The sequence below is a fragment of the Tetrao urogallus genome (assembly GCF_951394365.1).
Source record: "Tetrao urogallus genome assembly, chromosome: 4".
NCBI classification, from domain to species: Eukaryota; Metazoa; Chordata; class Aves; order Galliformes; family Phasianidae; genus Tetrao; species Tetrao urogallus.
Window position 1 is genome coordinate 58,672,139 of NC_136817.1, and position 18,514 is coordinate 58,690,652.

The 18,514-nt window shown below is 38.0% G+C and overlaps 1 protein-coding gene across 1 annotated transcript in view; it reads right to left on the reverse strand.

Moving 5' to 3' along the window:
* Positions 1 to 18,514, reverse strand: part of STX18 (syntaxin 18) — a gene marked incomplete at both ends in the record, with an annotated part of 52,462 nt that overhangs the window by 2,419 nt on the left and 31,529 nt on the right. The window contains 7 exons of the mRNA XM_079535083.1: positions 33 to 102; positions 453 to 511; positions 6,368 to 6,456; positions 10,839 to 10,954; positions 14,318 to 14,384; positions 14,495 to 14,572; positions 15,944 to 16,059. Of these exons, the coding sequence (XP_079391209.1) occupies positions 33 to 102; positions 453 to 511; positions 6,368 to 6,456; positions 10,839 to 10,954; positions 14,318 to 14,384; positions 14,495 to 14,572; positions 15,944 to 16,059 (595 nt within the window). The remainder of the gene's footprint in view (positions 1 to 32; positions 103 to 452; positions 512 to 6,367; positions 6,457 to 10,838; positions 10,955 to 14,317; positions 14,385 to 14,494; positions 14,573 to 15,943; positions 16,060 to 18,514) is intronic.

Below are 18,514 nucleotides of genomic sequence, written 5' to 3' on the forward strand. Positions count from 1 at the left end.
TATTTGCTACAGTAACATCAAGTTTTACTAACCTGTTGCAAGACTTTCTCAGTGAATATCTCTTGCAATCTGGAAATTTCTACCACTTTTCCTTCAATTTGCCTTGGCAAAGAAAAGAAATACTCCATTAGAAGCTCACACAAGAATTTCTCCCTGCCTCAGGTTTAAATTCTCCAGCCGATAAGCACCTCCCCTAGCACTGCATCTGCAACAGACAGCTCACTCTTTTACAACTTAGCTGAGAGAGAATGTAAACCTTCCACATTTAACCAGCACTATTTTGAGTAACTTTAATGTATATTTAGGAACCTGTCTTCACACTGTGAGAGAACAGGACATGTAAATCCATACAGGTAGGTAAGCCCCTGCAGCACAGTGTCCCACAGCAGTCACAGTGCATGGATGTTATCCTGGTTACAGCAGTTATCTGTCCAAGGAACAGAATACCATACCTGACTTCATCAAACAGGTTATTCATTTCACCAACCAGCCTCTGGTTCTCCTGTTCAAACTGGAAGAAAGGAAGCAGTCAGTTTCATCAGAGTTCACACGCCTGGACTCAACGAACTTTCTCCAGCCCCATCCCCACCCACCCACCCTTCCCCTCTCTTCACAAAGCTCTTCCAGAATTACCACCATCAGCCTAAGTGACCAATATAAGCCTGCACATCTGTCATCAAGCACTGTAATGCTTCTTACTGTTATGAGCCAGACCCAAAATTAACCTGCAGTTGGCACAAGAGTTCTGCACTGAGGAAAATGTACTGCCTTAAACTTGTCTTTTTTTTTAGTCGTTTGAGTAGGGATAGCTTTCATAGCATGTGGTGCTCTGTCTTTACACCATCATTCACCTCACTCACGTACTACTCATGGCATGAAATTACAGCTTTTAGATTTCACTACACTATGAAGCATTTTGCCATCTGATACTTCGTACTTTACAAATGCTTTGCCCTCACTTCAGTTATCCCAGCCAATCTCTCTCATTTAAACTCCCAAGTAATCAATGAAACATTTAAATACACTCTCATGCTTGTATTTGAAAAATGCCACGCTAAGTAGACTTTATGCAGGAAAACAAGCTTTGATTTTCCTGATGTACTTCACTGTCAGATCAATTGGGATTCATTATGGAACAAGTACAATGACACAATCTGCTGCAACAAAATACACACTGTTAGAATACAGCTGAGACACTTAATGTGTCATAGTGGAGTTAGTCGGAAACAGCATTGTAAGGACAGTGCTTTTAAGACAGGGCACTGTGAGGTGGAGTTCTCCAGGTGCCTACATGAATTTGGTCCTGCAGCTCTTCCAGCAGAGCTGTTCAAGCCACAGAGGAGCTGTGCTGCTGCCTCTTCTGCAGGCACAGGATACAGCAATACGCCGTCAGAGCTTCCTGCAGCCTGCTCCTGCCACAGGTTCCTGCCATCAGGAATAGCAGGATGCTTCCTGTGGAAGAGGTCACCTGCCCATTTTGGGACGGGGGTGGGGGTGAATCGAGGTGTTCTGCCAATTCATTCTACATGGCCAGAGCCTCAGGAACAGCGAGGACTCCCAGGTCTTTGTACATTTCTCACAAACTAAGATAGACCAGTCTCTGTGGTTATACAGAACAAGATGCAGGACAGACCTCCCCTGAAATTCTTGCCTAGTATGCACTCTAAGAAGCTTCACTTCCACATCCTGAGTGGAACACAGCAGCTCCAATACCAGAAAACAGGATTAAAATCCCAAAGAATTTGACACTGGATCTATGTAAGACAGCAAGCCCAATTCTACTGCTGTTGATCTACTTAGTTTGAACTAGCTTTGGGATTTTGGTGTAATTCAATCAAGTTCCAATTTCATTAACAGAATCAGCATAGCAAGGTGGCTGAGAAGAGGATAGCCTGGTCTGGATGTCCTTTCTGGGACACAGCAGTGTGTTGTCAGCAATGCAGCCCTGCTCACAAGTCAGACTGGGTCTGCAGTGTGTGCAGTAGGACCTGCTCAACGTTAGAGCTAATGCCCAACACTTCAGCTTGCAAGAGAACCAGATGATGCTGCTGAACTGCTGAATTAGTAAAATGAAGCCCACCACAGCAGCTGCCTGGCACAGCTGAACTAAGGCAGTGTGGATACTGGGAGCTAAGCTGCAGTGTCTGCCTACAGAGCATTTGTTAAACCATAATCAACCAATACACAGCACATGGTTAGAAGTTTTCTGTCACTGAACTCCTTTATGTTCACTCTGATGTGTCTCAGATTTTAAGGGAGCCACCTCAGAACAAAGCAGTGAACATTCCACGCAGGTTAGCACTGAGTCGACTGCATGGACATGGAGCGATGGAGCAGAGCCAATAAGCTGTAATTGTTTTCCTGATTTCTGTAAGAAATAAGTATTTCTGCACACATATTCAGCATCAAAATATCCCCAAAATATCCCTGAGCAAAACTGAGATAATAACTAATTCAGAAGGTGAATGTTAAAGAAAGACAGAATGAATGCTTTTAACCCCTTACAAACAGCACAAATCCAATTAAGAAAGTTCTATTAAAAACAAAACAAAAACAAACAAACAAAGAACCTCTGATAAAATCTTCCACTGGCATGAACTGCTTTTTAAACTGCCCAATAGTCTTTGCTATTTGAAATCGTGGCAGACAAACCAAATGGCTCAGTAGCAGGATCTGGTAAAACGGGCAAGCGAATAAAAGCGCACAGAACACACCACCAGCCACCAGTGTGTCCCCAGAGGGGTTAAATGATGGAGACATACAACCAACTCAGCAATCACAGCTCTCTGTGACATACAGCTTACTAAAGTAGCCTCCTTGATAACAGTGAAATACTGTTACCAAAGCATGGCAGGAAGTGACCAACGGCTTCAGATATTCCCTAAAATCTAATGTCTGGCAGGAATAATTACAGTTCTTTTGTCATCCCTTGAAATAAATCATTCAGTGTGCTATACCTGAACTTAGGACAAAAGCCAAGATAAGAAATCAGAGAAAATTATATATTTTCGCTCAAACAGCAGAAACAGATTTTTTTCCACTCTTCACAGCCATGAGACACCTGCTCACAACCACTATGAGAACATTCAGGTGCTCAGTTATAAATTGAAACTTACTGTGCAAATCATACAACAGCTTGCCACTGCTTTGAGTGATGTAGAGACGTCTGCTCAGGTGAAAATAATGACATAAACTCCTGCTGTAATCATCCAAATGGGCTTTATTTTGTTCTTTTACTTGCAGGAAAGCCCATGGAGCCACAACTGGGATTTATTTATTTATTTTTTTTTTAAGGTATAATTTGACACAATGTGTTCCAATTTGAAACCACACAGCAGGTTCTACACCATAACCTGCCCTCTCCTGAGGACTGCTTTTTAGTAACTTGAATTGGTCCACTCTTCACAAATCAAACATTAGGAAGTAGAAATCACAAATTCCTGAAGCTGTGATGGTTCATTAAGTGTTTGTAAAGACTTCTAACTCCTGCACTGAAAGCCCAATTTATCAGTAAGCATTTCATATTACTTTGAAGCACCTGAATTATTTCCAAGTTACACCAATATTTACATCTTGGATCTAAACTATCATGAAAATTAGAATATGGCTTCAGTGACATTGAAGTCCATTACACAGTACCCAACTTCTAGTAATCAAGTCCAACTCCCAGCTATAACTTCCCTTGGAAAGGCACTGAAGGCAGTGTTGCTGTGGAGCTGTCACAGCACACATCCATAGCCTCTGTCAATAACAGCGTTCTTTAACCCTACAAAATTTTTAAAATAATTAAAAGAAAAAAAAAATATCAGCAAACACTGGAGGTCCATGAACAGACCAATGGCTTGCGCTCAGCTCTCAGCATCAACACATGAGTAGCAAAGTTTACCTTGGAAAACCCATTGTGCAAACATATCTTAGATAAAACTTTCAATTTCCAGCTCAACAATCCCAGTATATGCAGTGCAATGCAATCCAACCATAAAGAATGACCTGACAAGAAACTACCTTTGCTGGGGTCATTTGCTATAACCAGAAACAAGCAGCTCACTTCCTACATGGCAACTAACTGGTGAGGAAACAGCAAATGTCTCCATTAACACTACCATGAATCCAGACTCCTTTTTTATGTCATAATAAACATACTTCCTTCAAAGATATGATATGGAAGTATGTTGGTAATGCTTGTAATTTTTAGCAGAGGTAGAAAGCAAGCCTGTATTGCTTCACAAGAGTGCTAGAAAAATCACAGAAACTACAATTTTTTTTAGAATATATAATAATAATAATAATAAATAAGGCATGAGAGAGGTCTAAAAGGACAAGAATAATAATGGATACTTTGTCTCATGGCTCTCCCCCAGGAACAGCCAGACAAATGCCTCACAGTAAGCATCTCAGGACTGGAGATTCAGGAGTCTGGAAATCCTTCAGAGTATTAAACTACCAATATGTTTTTTGTCTTACTTCAGATTCGGATCATTCTACTACACATGTCAATAAAGACAACTTATTCCAGAGGAAAAATAAATCTTAGATGGGCAAAAAAATCAGCATTTGAAGATGCTTAATTTTTCTCCGTGAGATAACAGAACAAACTCACAGGCTCAGGAAACTCTCGTAAGTCGTGAAGTATCTGAGGCTTTAATCTAAAAAGTATAAATGGATTCCATAAAAAAGAAATGCATTCATTCCTGAAGAACCACGGCAAGAGATGTAACACATTTAAAACTTACTACAGAGAAGCCTAAAAAAAGCAATCCAGCACACTCAGTAGTCAGTTTTTAGTTATGCCCTTTCAGAGCTGGTGCTTCTGATGCTTTTCCTCCCGATCCCCTGGAGGCTAATAACACTGTGCACAAGCACAGAACAACAGCTATATCCAACGAATCCTGCTCAAAAAGAAAACAGAAAGCAGGACTAAACCTTCTGATTTCAAACATGTTCTCAAGTACAATGTGATAGCATCAAAAGCAACCTGCTCTCTTTGATAAGCCATAATTTCATGCGACTTACTCATCCGTGATGGGAAGTGATGCACAATTCTGCTTGGCAACATCCCAGTCACTGCCAAGGGAGCTTCAGGTTTTCATACTGCAGCAACCCTGCACTGCAGCTCACCATTTTGAAAACTGTTCACCCACAGGCTATTTATAAAGAAGCTTTGCTTCTGTATAGAAACAATGCAATGCATACATGACAATTACAGGAATGTCAAAAAGTAAGACAGGCTGCCAGCAATCACTTGTATGTTGGATGTTGTAGCCTATCAATCACAAACAGAAATGGATTAAACCCATGCATAAAACAGCTGATAATGGGAGACATGCAGAAAAGGCAAAGTCAATGAGATTCTGTTGCGATAGAAGGCTTAGAGCTAATCTTTCTAATAAAGTCACTCTGATAAACCTAACAAAGAGGAACAAAATAAAAAATAACTATTTGTCTTCTAGAAGTAGCCTAAGTAAAAAGATCTACTCACAAGATCTTTACTGCTCATTCCTGATGCTGCTTTGACTTCTACAGTTTTCTAAGAAAGCAAATAAAACTTCTAGTTTCTAAAACATTTTTTATTTCAATGGACACTTCTAATTGGATCTGTGAGCTGATCACCTCCATGTATTCGGCTCTGGTGAGGCCTCACCTTGAGTTTATATTCATTTTTGGGCTCCTCACTACAAGAAAGACATCGAGGCCCTGGAGAATGGTCAAAGAAGGGCAACAAAGCTGTGAGGAGGAGTCTGGAGCACAAATCTTACGAGAAGAGGCTGAGGCAGCTGGGATTGTTCAGTCTGGAGAAGAGGAGGCGCAGGGGAGACCTTATCATTTTCTATAACCACCTGAAGGGAGGTTATGGTGAGGAAGGGGTTAGCCTCTTCTCCCACATAACTAGCAATAGAACCAGAGGGAATGGCTTCACAATGCACCAGAGGAGGTTCAGGTTGGCTATTAGGAAAAATCTTCCTCTCCAAAAGAGTGGTCAGGTGCTGGAACAGGCTGCCCAGGGAGGTGGTGGAGTCACCATCCCTAGAGGTGTTCAAGAAACATGGAGATGTGGTACTAAGGGAAGTGGTTAGCGGGAAAATATTGGAAGCAGGTGGACAGTTGGAAAAGATCCAAGGTCATCCAGTCCAATCTTGGTGATCCTATGATTCCATGAAAATAGCATGGCTTCGTGAAAACATTTCATAGCAATTTTAAGTCTTAATGGCTACTAGAAGAACCAGGAATCTGTGTACAAAACGTGTACTGTGTCATGGCTCTGCATCACATGAAAGCTGTAAACGAACTTGTATAACTCTGAACTTAGCACACATGAACACAGCAGGAAGCACAACAAAATGGACAATGAGACTAAATGCATACTTGCCATTTGTATTTCTTCAGGTGACAGCTCATCTTCACCTTTACCATCCCCCCATAGCCCAAGGTTAGACTGAGCGTCGGGCAGATTCCGGTCTGTAACAGAACAACCACAGTTTGAGACAATGCAGGACAGCGAGCAGTGAAGCAATAGGCATTTTTCATTATTTCTGAGCTCTGATAAAACCGTCAGATAGCATTCCTCATTATCTGAAATTGAGCATACAGTTATAGCACAAAATTACACCAATGGCCTCTAACTTTTAAACTAGGGCAGAGGTGCACACATACATGAGAATTTCTGGACTATGAGGAGTTGGAATAAAATACTGACACTAACAGATGGAAAACAACTCACAATGGACTGAGACTTAATAGGGCAGAACATACCATAGCATCTGAATGTAGAACAAAACCAGGGAGTCCCTGCCCACAACAGGGAATTGGAACTAGATGATCTTTAAGGTCTCCTCCAACCTAAGCCATTCTATGATTGTAAAACAATTTTCAAAATGACAGCCTATGTGCAGAGCTACTATATTCCAATGAGATTTGATAGACCCACCAGCTCCTCATTCTTCAAATATAAAAACAGAATCTCAAAGACATTTTGAGCTTAGTTGACAAGAGAAATCTGGCTTCCACATACTGTTAAGACTGCATTTCACAGAGCAAATCCCACAGCACTCTGGGCAAGGGGCCTTCCTCCATGTAACAGAATCAGTTCTGAACCCACAAAATAACCCCTCCACATCAGAGCTGCTCCACTGATTTCACCAGCACTTTCCCTTTGATTAAAGCCAATCATCTGCATAAATCTTAGCAGGAGTTGGGCATAAAACATCTTCAATGGCTATTTCTAGGATATTCCCTTCTAGAAGATTTATTTTTAGGCTTAATTATATACCTCTAATTATAGACAAGGAAGTTAGAATGGGAACAAAAAGGAACTTTACAGCAGAAACCTACTGCTTCTGAAGCTGCTCTAACATTGGTTTAAACTGACAGTAATATTGCAACCTTGAGAAGGCCTCCTTCCCCTCAGAGGCATTTTTACAAACCCAAAAACAGAGATTTGTACCAAACGCAAATGAATTCAAATTTGAACTTGCTTTAACTTATCAGTTGTAAACTGCAAATTAAAATACAGTCAGGTTTAGTTTTCACTTCTTTATAGCTTTCAGGCTTTCTATTTATTCTACTTGTTCTCCTGCTTTTGGGGGGGGGAGGGGGGTCATTGGTTTTCCTGGGTTTTGTTTGTTTTTAAAGCATTTACAAGTCCTGTCATTTGTTTTGCTATGGGTTTTTAAACCTTTAATACTTCTTTTTCTATTGCATAAGCAGTACTGATTATCATTCAGATCACTAGCTCTCTTGAGAAGCAGTCCTATTTATGTAAAATATGTTAAAAGTATTATAAGAAGAAATTTTCCCCTTTAATCCTTCATCAGAATATTTGCAAAAACTTTTGAAAAATACATTTTGTAAGAGAGCACTGCTGGACATTCTGATTCCCGAAAACCAAACCAGGATGGATAAACAGTAAGAATGTTACAAATGAAGGATATGGTCTCTAAATAAAATGTTCTTTCTTACAAATAATAAGGAAAAAAAAACAAGAACATTTCTGAACATTGTACAGAAAGGATTCAACCTGATGTTTTCCACTGGGCATCATCGGTATTTTCAATCTATTTCACAGAGACTCAAAACTTATCATTTAAAAATATTGATTAGGTAAACAAATATCAAAATATATTGGATTCAAAGAAAAGAAGATAATTAGTTTACAGAGCTAAGAAATAAGTTATATTCCTGTTTTATCCCAGAGGAACCAATTACTTTCAGGCACTGTCAGCACTGTTAAAAAACAGCACCTGTATCCAATGTGATTGCTAATAAGTAAATACCCAAGTAAGAGGTAAATGACAATGACACGTGTCCCCAGAGCTGCATTCTGTCACCATGGTACGTTTCTGGTCACTTTGAAAGGTGTTCTGCAGCTTTCATGGAGCTGACATCAATGCTTTTCTACAATTCATCCAGCAAAATCCAGACAGAGAAAAGAGCTAACTGTGTTTCACTTGCTGAAATAGATGTAGTTAATTAACAATGGAGATACAAACTGAAGATCAAATAATAATAAAGATGAGCCCTTCTCCATGCTGAGGGAAGACAGCTGCTAAGACAATGGACCAGTTCAAAAGCTACTTATTATTTACTTTTATTTCTATACATGAAACATTAGATTTGTAATATGCAAACAAATACTGCCAGCAGAGCATATCTCCAGAGAGACAATTCTCCTACCACAAAGGCATGCCCAGCATAACCCCAATATAAGTAGGTGCTTTGTCTCAAAAGTATCACATTTTGGTTTATACCTGTCAAAATACCAGACAAAACCCAAGTGGTGCCCTGGCACTCCAAGGAGGACACCCAGCTTTTCATCATTTTTTAAAATATTTTTTAAAAATATTAAAAAATATTTTTTAAAAAATAATTTTAAAATTAAGGACAGGACCACGACCTCTCCCAGAAGAGCTATCTTTACAGCTGAGACATTTAAACAAGGAACCCAAGCACTCTGCTGACCAATATTTCAGAGATACAAATGACCATAACATTCTAAAACACCAATATCCTGAGGATGAAATGGCTTATTTCTGAACACAAACATTTTCCCAGTGTATTTACTTGTTAAAAAGTAGAAAAATCAAAGGCAGTAAGACTTGAACAGAGCTGTTTGTCCATTAATCACCTCATTCACGTTATTGCCATGGACCTACCAGTGAAGCCACAAGACTGATTTCTATGAACAGGAGCTACAAAATGCACACTGGGTGCACTTACAGTCCATTTCAGGCAGATTTATGTTGATATACAACTTTTCTAGTTTCGTCTAAGACTGGTCAGCATTGTCTTTAACTACTAGTAAGAACTAAAACTGGAGTAAGCAAAACATGTAATAAACTAAGCTTAATTTCTGTTTATTACAGTGGTTTGCTGTGTCCAGAGCAACCACAGAACACTGTTTCCCACAGTGTGGCACAGATTTCTGAGCAGTGATGCTTTGCACGGTGCTTTCAGAGGCTGTGGAGACGTTCAAGAACACGGAAAGCACTGAGCTCTGCAGTTGTTACTGTGCTGTTCCTTTTCTGTTGGTACGAACTCACAGCTGTGACATACTGATAACGTGTTAAGGTGAAACTCATCCACATGCCTGTGTGCTGCATCTCTTAAGACATACTATAAAAATGTACTAAGCACTAGAAATAACACCAGATCAAAACCTTCTTATAGTAAATTCAGCCTCCAGAGAGGAGAAAAAAAACCCAATGTGTATCAATAGGGCTGCACTACAAACTGGTTAGAAAGATAAGCAATACCATATCAAAAAAGAAACTGTATGTTGTGAGGTAATTCAGTATGAATGAGCCTTCATTCAGAAATGGAGTACACCCTTCACATGAACCCATCCTTCACATGAACCCACCCTTTGTGTGACCTGCAAGTCACTCCTCAGAGAAACTTCACTCTTCATATAAAAACAGAAAAGAAACAACAGATCAGCAGAGTAGTACGGCCATTTGGTGCACTTTTCCCTATCCTGATGAAGCATTATCCTAATGCAATGCCTCATTTGCTGCAGTTTCTGTTTCCCTCCAAACATAACTTTCATGGTGTAATCACATCGTACCTCAGACTCCTCTAGACAGTACCAGCAGGACAAATCAAGCCAGGGAAAACAGTTCCAGGATTGTGGAAACAAGATTTCTCTTCAGGTATGAAACCTGAAATTACCTGCACAGCAGTAGCACTCAGAAGGGCACTCTGCAATAAAGTTCTGTAAGTGTGCACATCCCGGAACGGACCAAGGGCCATCCTGAGATTGTCTGAGAGGAGACTTACTTACACAACCTCAGAAGCAGCCACTAAGAAATTACTGAGTTCTGTCAATACTGGCAGTTGAAATGACTGCGAGGACAGAGATGCTGCTTTAGACTTGTGGCTATTTCCTGCCTACTGAAAGAGAAGGTGCAACCCTTCCAGCAAAGAAATTCAAGGCTGTGCCTGGCCAGTCATAAAAACCCCTTTAAGAGCATATTCTACCTTTGTGTTGCTACTGCAGACATGCCTATCTCAAGGTCTGTGTGCTTAAAATCTAAAAACTACTGCAAAGTCACTGAGCTACTTTCCAATTCTTTGCCATCAGTCAAAGGGATCTGGAAAATGAAGCAGATCTCACAACTGAAAAGATAGTGAAAAAATAAATAAAAAGGAGAGTTCACACAGAGTTTATTGAGGGAATGAGGAAATCCAGCAAGACTTTTTTAGCTGCTTGGAAGAACATCAGAAAGCTTAAGACTGCTTCCTCACTCCCACAGTGTGCTTCTCAAAAGTCCAATCAACTCAGGGAAGAAGAAAACAGAAAAGTGCAAATTACAGGAATAGGCCTGTAGTTGTTTTATTCTTACCTTTATTTTCCTCTGCAGAAAGTTTTTCTTCAGACTCATCTGAAGAATTCTGTGAACGTTTTTCAGGAGAAAGAGCTGATTTGGATACACTGCTCTGCTCAGGTTCAAGTTTGGACCTACAAGCACAAGAGCCTGCAATTTAATTGAGTGCAACTGCATCTCTAAACTAAGAAAAAACACAGATTACTTAAATTCATCACACTTCAACCTGCTTTTGCAGACTTCACAATGAAGATTTCCCAGTCTAGATACAAAATGAACTTGCAACCTTCACTGAAATACTGTTACAAAAGCAAAGAATGCATGTAATCTTGAACAATACACATCACACATTCAGAGCTGAGAAGAATTTTGAAGGCCCCAGCATGAAAACCAGGCATTTTCTTAAACTTCCTTTCAAAAAAAAAAGCTATCATATCACACTGAATTTTTTTTACTAAAAAACAGCCATCTCACCCAGTTAATTTTTTCAAGTGCCATTTAACAGTTTACTTTATATTTTAAGTTATCTTTCCTGAAACAAGTTTATTTTATTTAACTGGCTGTAAGGAATAGTTTAACCAGGATGAGAGCAATCCTTACCTTGTCTGCCAAGAGACACAACAGACCATTTAGAAGCAAAGAAAACAAAAACTGTATGTAATGATCAGATACACATTTCACTGAAGTCCCTGCTATGAAATTTCAATACAAAACCAACAGAAAATGAGAAGCACATTCGGTACTTATGTCAGTACTTCTGCACTCGTCAAGGATTTTTCACCATGGCACCATGAAGTCTAAAATGAGTGGCTAAATACTGTTTTTTCTAGTAAACCTTCATGGTCTACTGTTGTCTACAATGAATTCTGTAACTACCTAGTGGATGGCTAAATGCTTAGCAATTATGCTGATGGAGAAGCTAAAGAACAACAACAGAAAAGCACCAAGAAATAACCTGCTGCATCACCTGCTGTGCCACCTTCATCACTTCCTCCCCTCTCAAATGTAATCAACAGTTAATCTCATTATGTTCTACAATCTTCTCCTGCTGCTCAACAGAAGGTGTTGCATTTTGTGGCTTTCCTCCTTTGTATTGCATCTAAATTCTAACTCAGAAAATTCGGAGAAAAACAGTATCATGTATTAGTCATCACTGGCTGACTACTTTATTTAAACAAGGAGAAAATAACAGGATGCATTCATAAAACTCTGCAAGTCTGATTTCTGGTCATTTCACAGGAAGAATTTCTCATCTCTCCTCACTCAGGTTTGCTGAATACTGAGGAAGAAACCAAAAAACTTCTCTGGGTGTCCATACCATTCAAATTATAAAATTCTGATACTATAAAAACATTAATTCAAAATATAATCAAATCAAGCTGATTTTAGTAACTTCAGACATAATTCACAAGAAATTATAATGGAAAAATATTTGAAATGAAATATAAATTTGTACCAATAAACGTACAAACTGAAAATCCAAACCAACTACATTTCTAGTAAAAGCTGACTGTGTTTCTATTTCCCAGCATTTCACTTTGGGGAACCATCCCTAGTAATCGGCAAAATTTATTAAACAAAAAAATAAGGCCATTGAAAAGGGCAACTTATGTAAGAAAACAGTAACACTCCAGCCACTTGCTGAAGAGCTTAGGATGTTCAGCTATGTAAAAGTAAACATAACAAAGTGTATTTTTACTGCAAACATCTCAGAACTGTCTAATAAGCATATATAAGATCTGCACTAGGATTAATTTACTTCTAAATAAATGTATTCCTTCATTATTTGTTGTCCTTATTTTCCATACTATAATAATCTATGAAGTTTTCAATTAAAAATGAACAAAACATCTGGAAAGCACTACTTGAAATAGTTGAAGTGATAGGAGATATTATCACATAAAACGTCTGCTGAACTCATAGGGGAAATTACAAATCAACTGACAAATCACATGAAAAAAGGAGTTTTCTTCAAGTCATCACAGAGATTGATTTATTCCCTGTGATTTATTTAAATTAATTTTTAATTTAAATGATAATTAGGCCATTATATCACATCTGCAATGCATACAGACCCCACCTGGCCAACGTCTCGTTTTCAATTCTTATGTCCTTACAGAAGAGTGAAAGGAAGTACTGTCCAGCATTACAGAAAAGGGCTGCATCTTCTGGGCTATTTCTTAGTGCCTTATTACTCTATTAATTAAATGGTCTCCTAACTTCTGGCATAGCTCTTTTTCACTGTACAAATCAGATTGACTTGTTTTGCCTGGTTAGTCACCTGAGAAATCCTGGACCTTGGATTTAACATGGAAACAATAATAAAAATAGAACAAAGCAGTTGATATTTATTAGCCAATTTTATATAGAAGACAAACCATGCTAACTTTCTCTGAAATTCCTTACAGTGAATAATACCAGTAAGGTTAGGTGTTTTTGCACATGAAGAGTATCACACAGTATGTTTCTGTATGGTTCCTTTTTCCACAAGGTTATAGGCTCTCAGCATTTTTGCAACTCCTATCTTTTCTCTCATTACTATCTACCAAATTTCAGAACTGGTCTGGCATGTTTTGTTTGCTTGTTTTTGATTTGTACTTCTATTTCTGTCTCAGGAAGACATACATAAGTGAATCCAATCGTGTTTAATCATGCTGAATCACTCTGAGTAAAATGTACTTACGGACTTCTCAAAGCATCTCTCTAATTTCAACATAGTAGACTAAATATACCAAGTATAAAAAAAAACCAAAACAAACCTCCCTTAAAGGTATGGTTTTTCAACATTTGGGGTAGAGAGCCTGCAAGCACATCATCTTTAGCTACTTCTCCCACACATTTCTACCTCCAGGTTAGCGGTCTGAGGCATGAGGACAGAAGAAGATGCAATTTGGTTCAATTCAGAAGTTACAAACAAGAGTCTGAAGTTGAGCAATTTTCTATCTGCCATGAAACCTTGCTATCTGAAGGAGAATTCATTCACAGCATAATACTGTGCTTTAGCAGCAAGACAATGGTCTAAGGAAGGCTAACAAAGTGGAAGAATGGGAGAGAGAAGGAGAGAAATGAATATTTCTTGCACCAAAGCAGATGATATTCTAAATTAAATAAGACAATAGCAATGTGCAAAATTTCATTCTAAAGTATTTTAGATAAAATATTCCTTAATGGGAAATCCACAAATACAACAAAATATTTTTAAATGTCCAGTAGGTTTATTCTCCCACTTTCTACTAACTTGGTGCTTTAATCATGTACAAATAAGAATAGCACACAACGCTGTGTCGGTATTCTGCCATTTAAAGAATTAACATTACACACGAGATGTACAAGACAGCCCTGGAATGCATCTGTTGATAGTAAGAGTTCCTCATCCAGCTAAAGACTTCCATCTAAGAAAATCTCCTTAGAATCTATTTTGCTGAATGTCATACAAACTGAAAGGCACAGGTTAATCTGTTTTGTCTATGTTTTGACAATGAGAGCTCACTACTCACAGTCTCTTCTTATCTATCACTCGCTTAACCCGGATGGCTCTTTGTTCTGAATACAGCTTACACACTCCTGTTTGAGAGATCAGTAAAAAACTTAGGTTAGGAGAGCATAATTTCTTCCTTGTAAAATACACTCATTCATTTTTGGCTACTCACTACTGCAGAAGAAACACTACACACTTTTTAAGTAATCTTCAATGAAGTCTAAGACAGCTGTTCTGTGCTCCTTCACCTGAGCAGACTGGATGTCCTTGTGTGCTGAAATGCAGAAGACAGATACAACATGATCTTTTAACTGGTTATTGAATTGCACAAAAGTCTGCATTTTCAGTTCATACACAAGAGCTTACTAACATTTTATACATATTACACATAAATATTTTCAACATTGCTACATTTAAGCATAGGTTCTGTAAACAAGTAAATTATTACAAGAAAGTAAAACCTCAAACCAACTTGTGTCACACAATGCTTGTTATTTTTATATATGCTGCTGAGTCATGTTATCTCCATGAAGTTTCTAAACAAGAACAGATGTCATCAAGCTAAGCACTGCAGAACAGGTCTAGAGACTTCACTCACTTAACATGCTGAGCTCCTGACATTTTAAGTTCTCCAGAGTACAGACTATGGAGACGTTTTTGGGATTGTGTCTAGCACTCTTTCAATTTAAATATTTGTTATTTTGACACTATGAAATTTCCACGACTTACTCCATGACTTTCAGTGATTCTGAATAACGTTGCAAGATGGCATCCCAAAACTGCAAATCTTTAGAATGCTGCTAAAATACATACATACAAAAAGACTACCTCAAAATGGCAAAACAGAATTTCTTTCCTCAACTTTCATGAAACAGTGTTGGAAGAGCATTACTTCACACAAATAATTGACAAACTGTCAACTTGATGTTACGCTACCAGGACCCTGTGCTATGGTATTCCCATTCAGATAAGTAAGATTGTTAATTCTTCTCATAATTAAAATTTCGATACACTTGTAAAACATTGTGTATTATATACATTTACAGAAAATTTACAATTAAAATATTATATTAAGAAATATTAATTTGTTTTGTTGGGGTTTTGTTTGTTTGGTTGGTTTTTTACTTGAGTTCAAAATTATAAGAGCTACACTCAACAGCTCAAGAAAACGTCCATAGTTGTTAAAAATTTTTGAAGAGTGAATGTAATCATATGGATGTTACTCCATTTCACACAGTGACTTAAATATCTCAAACTTGGAAAGAGTATCCTTGTGAAATGTTACAGGTGGGCACCATAGGAAGAGGCTCAGTCCTCTATGCATAGTGCTAAATTACAGCTGAACAGTAAATATGTAAGACTATCATTTTTATTTAAAAACAAAAACACACCACACTTGTTAATTAGTGTACAAGAACAAATAAAATTCCATTCTCTGGCTTATTCTTTCATTTACTTGAAAGAATCAGTCATGGTTCTACTCAGTCAATGGGATTATAAAGATGAAACAAAAGAGGAATGAGACTTTACCAGTCTCCTTACAAAAGCATTCCAGAACTCACAACGCCACGCAACATTCATTCTCGTATTAGCCTTAGCCAATAACTAAGAAAGTTATCAGTTATTTAGAAGTTGCTCTGTTTACCTTCTGTTCTCAGCTGATGAATGGCATCTGCACATGTCCTCATAAATATCTGAGCATCTTGATCTATCTGGTCACGCTCGGTATCTGTCATCCTCCCATATTCAGACATAATATGGCTGAGAAACAAGACAAACTGTCACTTATGAAATTCCCAACATAACACCTACAAGTATACATTTGGGATCTTCTTCCCACTCACCATCTCCACAAGAAATCTTTTTGCAACACTAATTTTCACACAACAAGGAGATATAAATTATTTGTATGAGTAAAAAGTACAATATCCATCAATTCTATAGAGCTGGAAGGTTTTTTAGAACATTCATTTGGAGTGGTAAAAGATGTAGGAAGAACAATACATCCTATCATCTCCTGTATTATCCAACACTGAGCAAGTAAGGAGAAAATACAACCAGAAAAGAAATACTTCTCTAACTGTGCATACTTCACTTCTAAATATAAAGAGAACAAGTAGGATAGAGGAATGGCTCAAATACTGAAAAAAGTATAACAGTTTGTAACTTATTTCACTTACGTACGTTCTTATTTCCTAAATGCTGAGCTTCATTTTTAAAGTAAAATAGTTGTATAATGAAATCTGTGAATTAAAATCATAGTACAGAAGAACACCAGAAAATAATGCAGTTTTTTATATCAAGTAGACCAAAAGACTTATTAAAACCTGTCCACATTATTTATTTCTATTTTAGTTGATGCATTATACATTTAATATTTTCTTGTAGGGTTAATATATTCTTATGCTACTAAATTAGTAGCAAGGGATGCCAATCTCAAAAGGCCAAATAATACCAGCGAGTTTGAGGTAGAGCTTTCCATTCAAACCTCATATGGTTCTAGAATATTTGGAGGTTTACTTCAATACATTTGAAAGACTTTTTGTTCTTTCCTGTCAGTAAAATATTAATACTCTGTAGATAAACACAAGCAAACCATATTTTATAGAGGTACTTTAATGCCCAGTCAGTTGATAGGATGGGAAGACTGTGCTACAGCATGTTACCCAACGTTTATCTTGGGCCTGTTGACCATTCAGTCATCACTGCCTGTTATATGTCTTTAAGCAGGCAAGAAAACCTAAATGAATAAATCTACTTTAACTTAGATTTTTATATACGAAAAATTTCCCACTTGTCCAAGATATGAATAACACAACTATATTAATGCAATTAAACAAGTGAAAATAAGGGATTTTCATTTGCCAAATTAAGCCTTATATCCTACAGACGTCTCATGCTTCAATGCAACAATGCCAGGTCTGCTGCAATTCCTGCCACAGAAATGCCTCCGATCAACTCACTCTACCCCACCTCTCTCCACTATCCTCTCCCATTACACGCCGTACCATAAATTTTTTCCTGCACATTAGTATACTAACAGTGCTTCTCCCAAATCTCCTCCACAAATTTTTAGGCTTACTCCAATGACCCTGAGAGTTATATCAAAGGATCTTCATCCTCATCCTGCACGATTGGTTGCATATGAAAAAAGCAACGCATAGCCCACCTGACTGGTAGCTAATACACAAATCAGCCAGCAAACAGAAAGGCCATCTAATTAGAAGTAATATTCACTGTTTTCCTCTTGTTTGTTTCCAAAACTGTCACCTACTTGTCAGACAAATCCTGGGAATTTTCCCTTCTGATTAAAATTACTCTGCTCTATAACTTACAGAAAACTTTCAGAAATGTTTTCAACTTGTATTTTAATAGCTGTATTGCTCTTTTCTGGTTGGGTAATGACCGTGAGTCTCAATATACAGTAAATCCATCCCACCACTATCTTCTAACCTTACTGTAGAAAGAACCACTACTTTAAAAAAAACAGGCCAAAGAAGAGGAAAGCAACACCACCACCACAAACCATTAAACAAATAAACAATTAAACCAAGTGCATTCCATATGTCACAGATGCAAAGACTTGCTTAGAAGTACTACCAGTGACATTATCACAGCAATGAGCTGCTGCATCACTAAATCAGGAGAGATCACGTGAGTCCAGATGAACCAGAAGCAACCATAAGAACTAGCCTGAGCACAAGAAAAGCTTTGGCTATTGAATACAGATAAAGAAGAGGAAGAGAGGGCAAAATTCTTCTAGATGTTTATTCTAATCAACTGGAGAAAGCTTCATGAGAAATGTGGACTGGAAAGCAACTTGGGTTATTTGTGATTCTTAAAAAGGGGTTTTGGAAAGCAAGGAAAAGACAGTGGCTATCAAGTAGGCAGATGCCAATAGTCTAAAAAATAAAAATACATAAATTAAGAAGATGAATTGCACAAAAAATAAAACTTAAGATGAAACAGAAAAGAGTCCAGGCGCACCAGTAGTCTTCCTATAGAAATGACGTTGGGATACCTTGCAATTCTGCCCTTGATCAAAGAGAAGAACAGGCAATGCAGTAAGAGATCAACTACGCTATTTCAAGAGCTCTTCACTGAGTTCAAACACAATAAAGCAGAATACAGAAAGTGCAAATTAGGACTGATTGCTACTGACAACTCTAAAGGAACATTGCATGGAGGGATGCAATCAGAAAAGGGTCAAATCCAG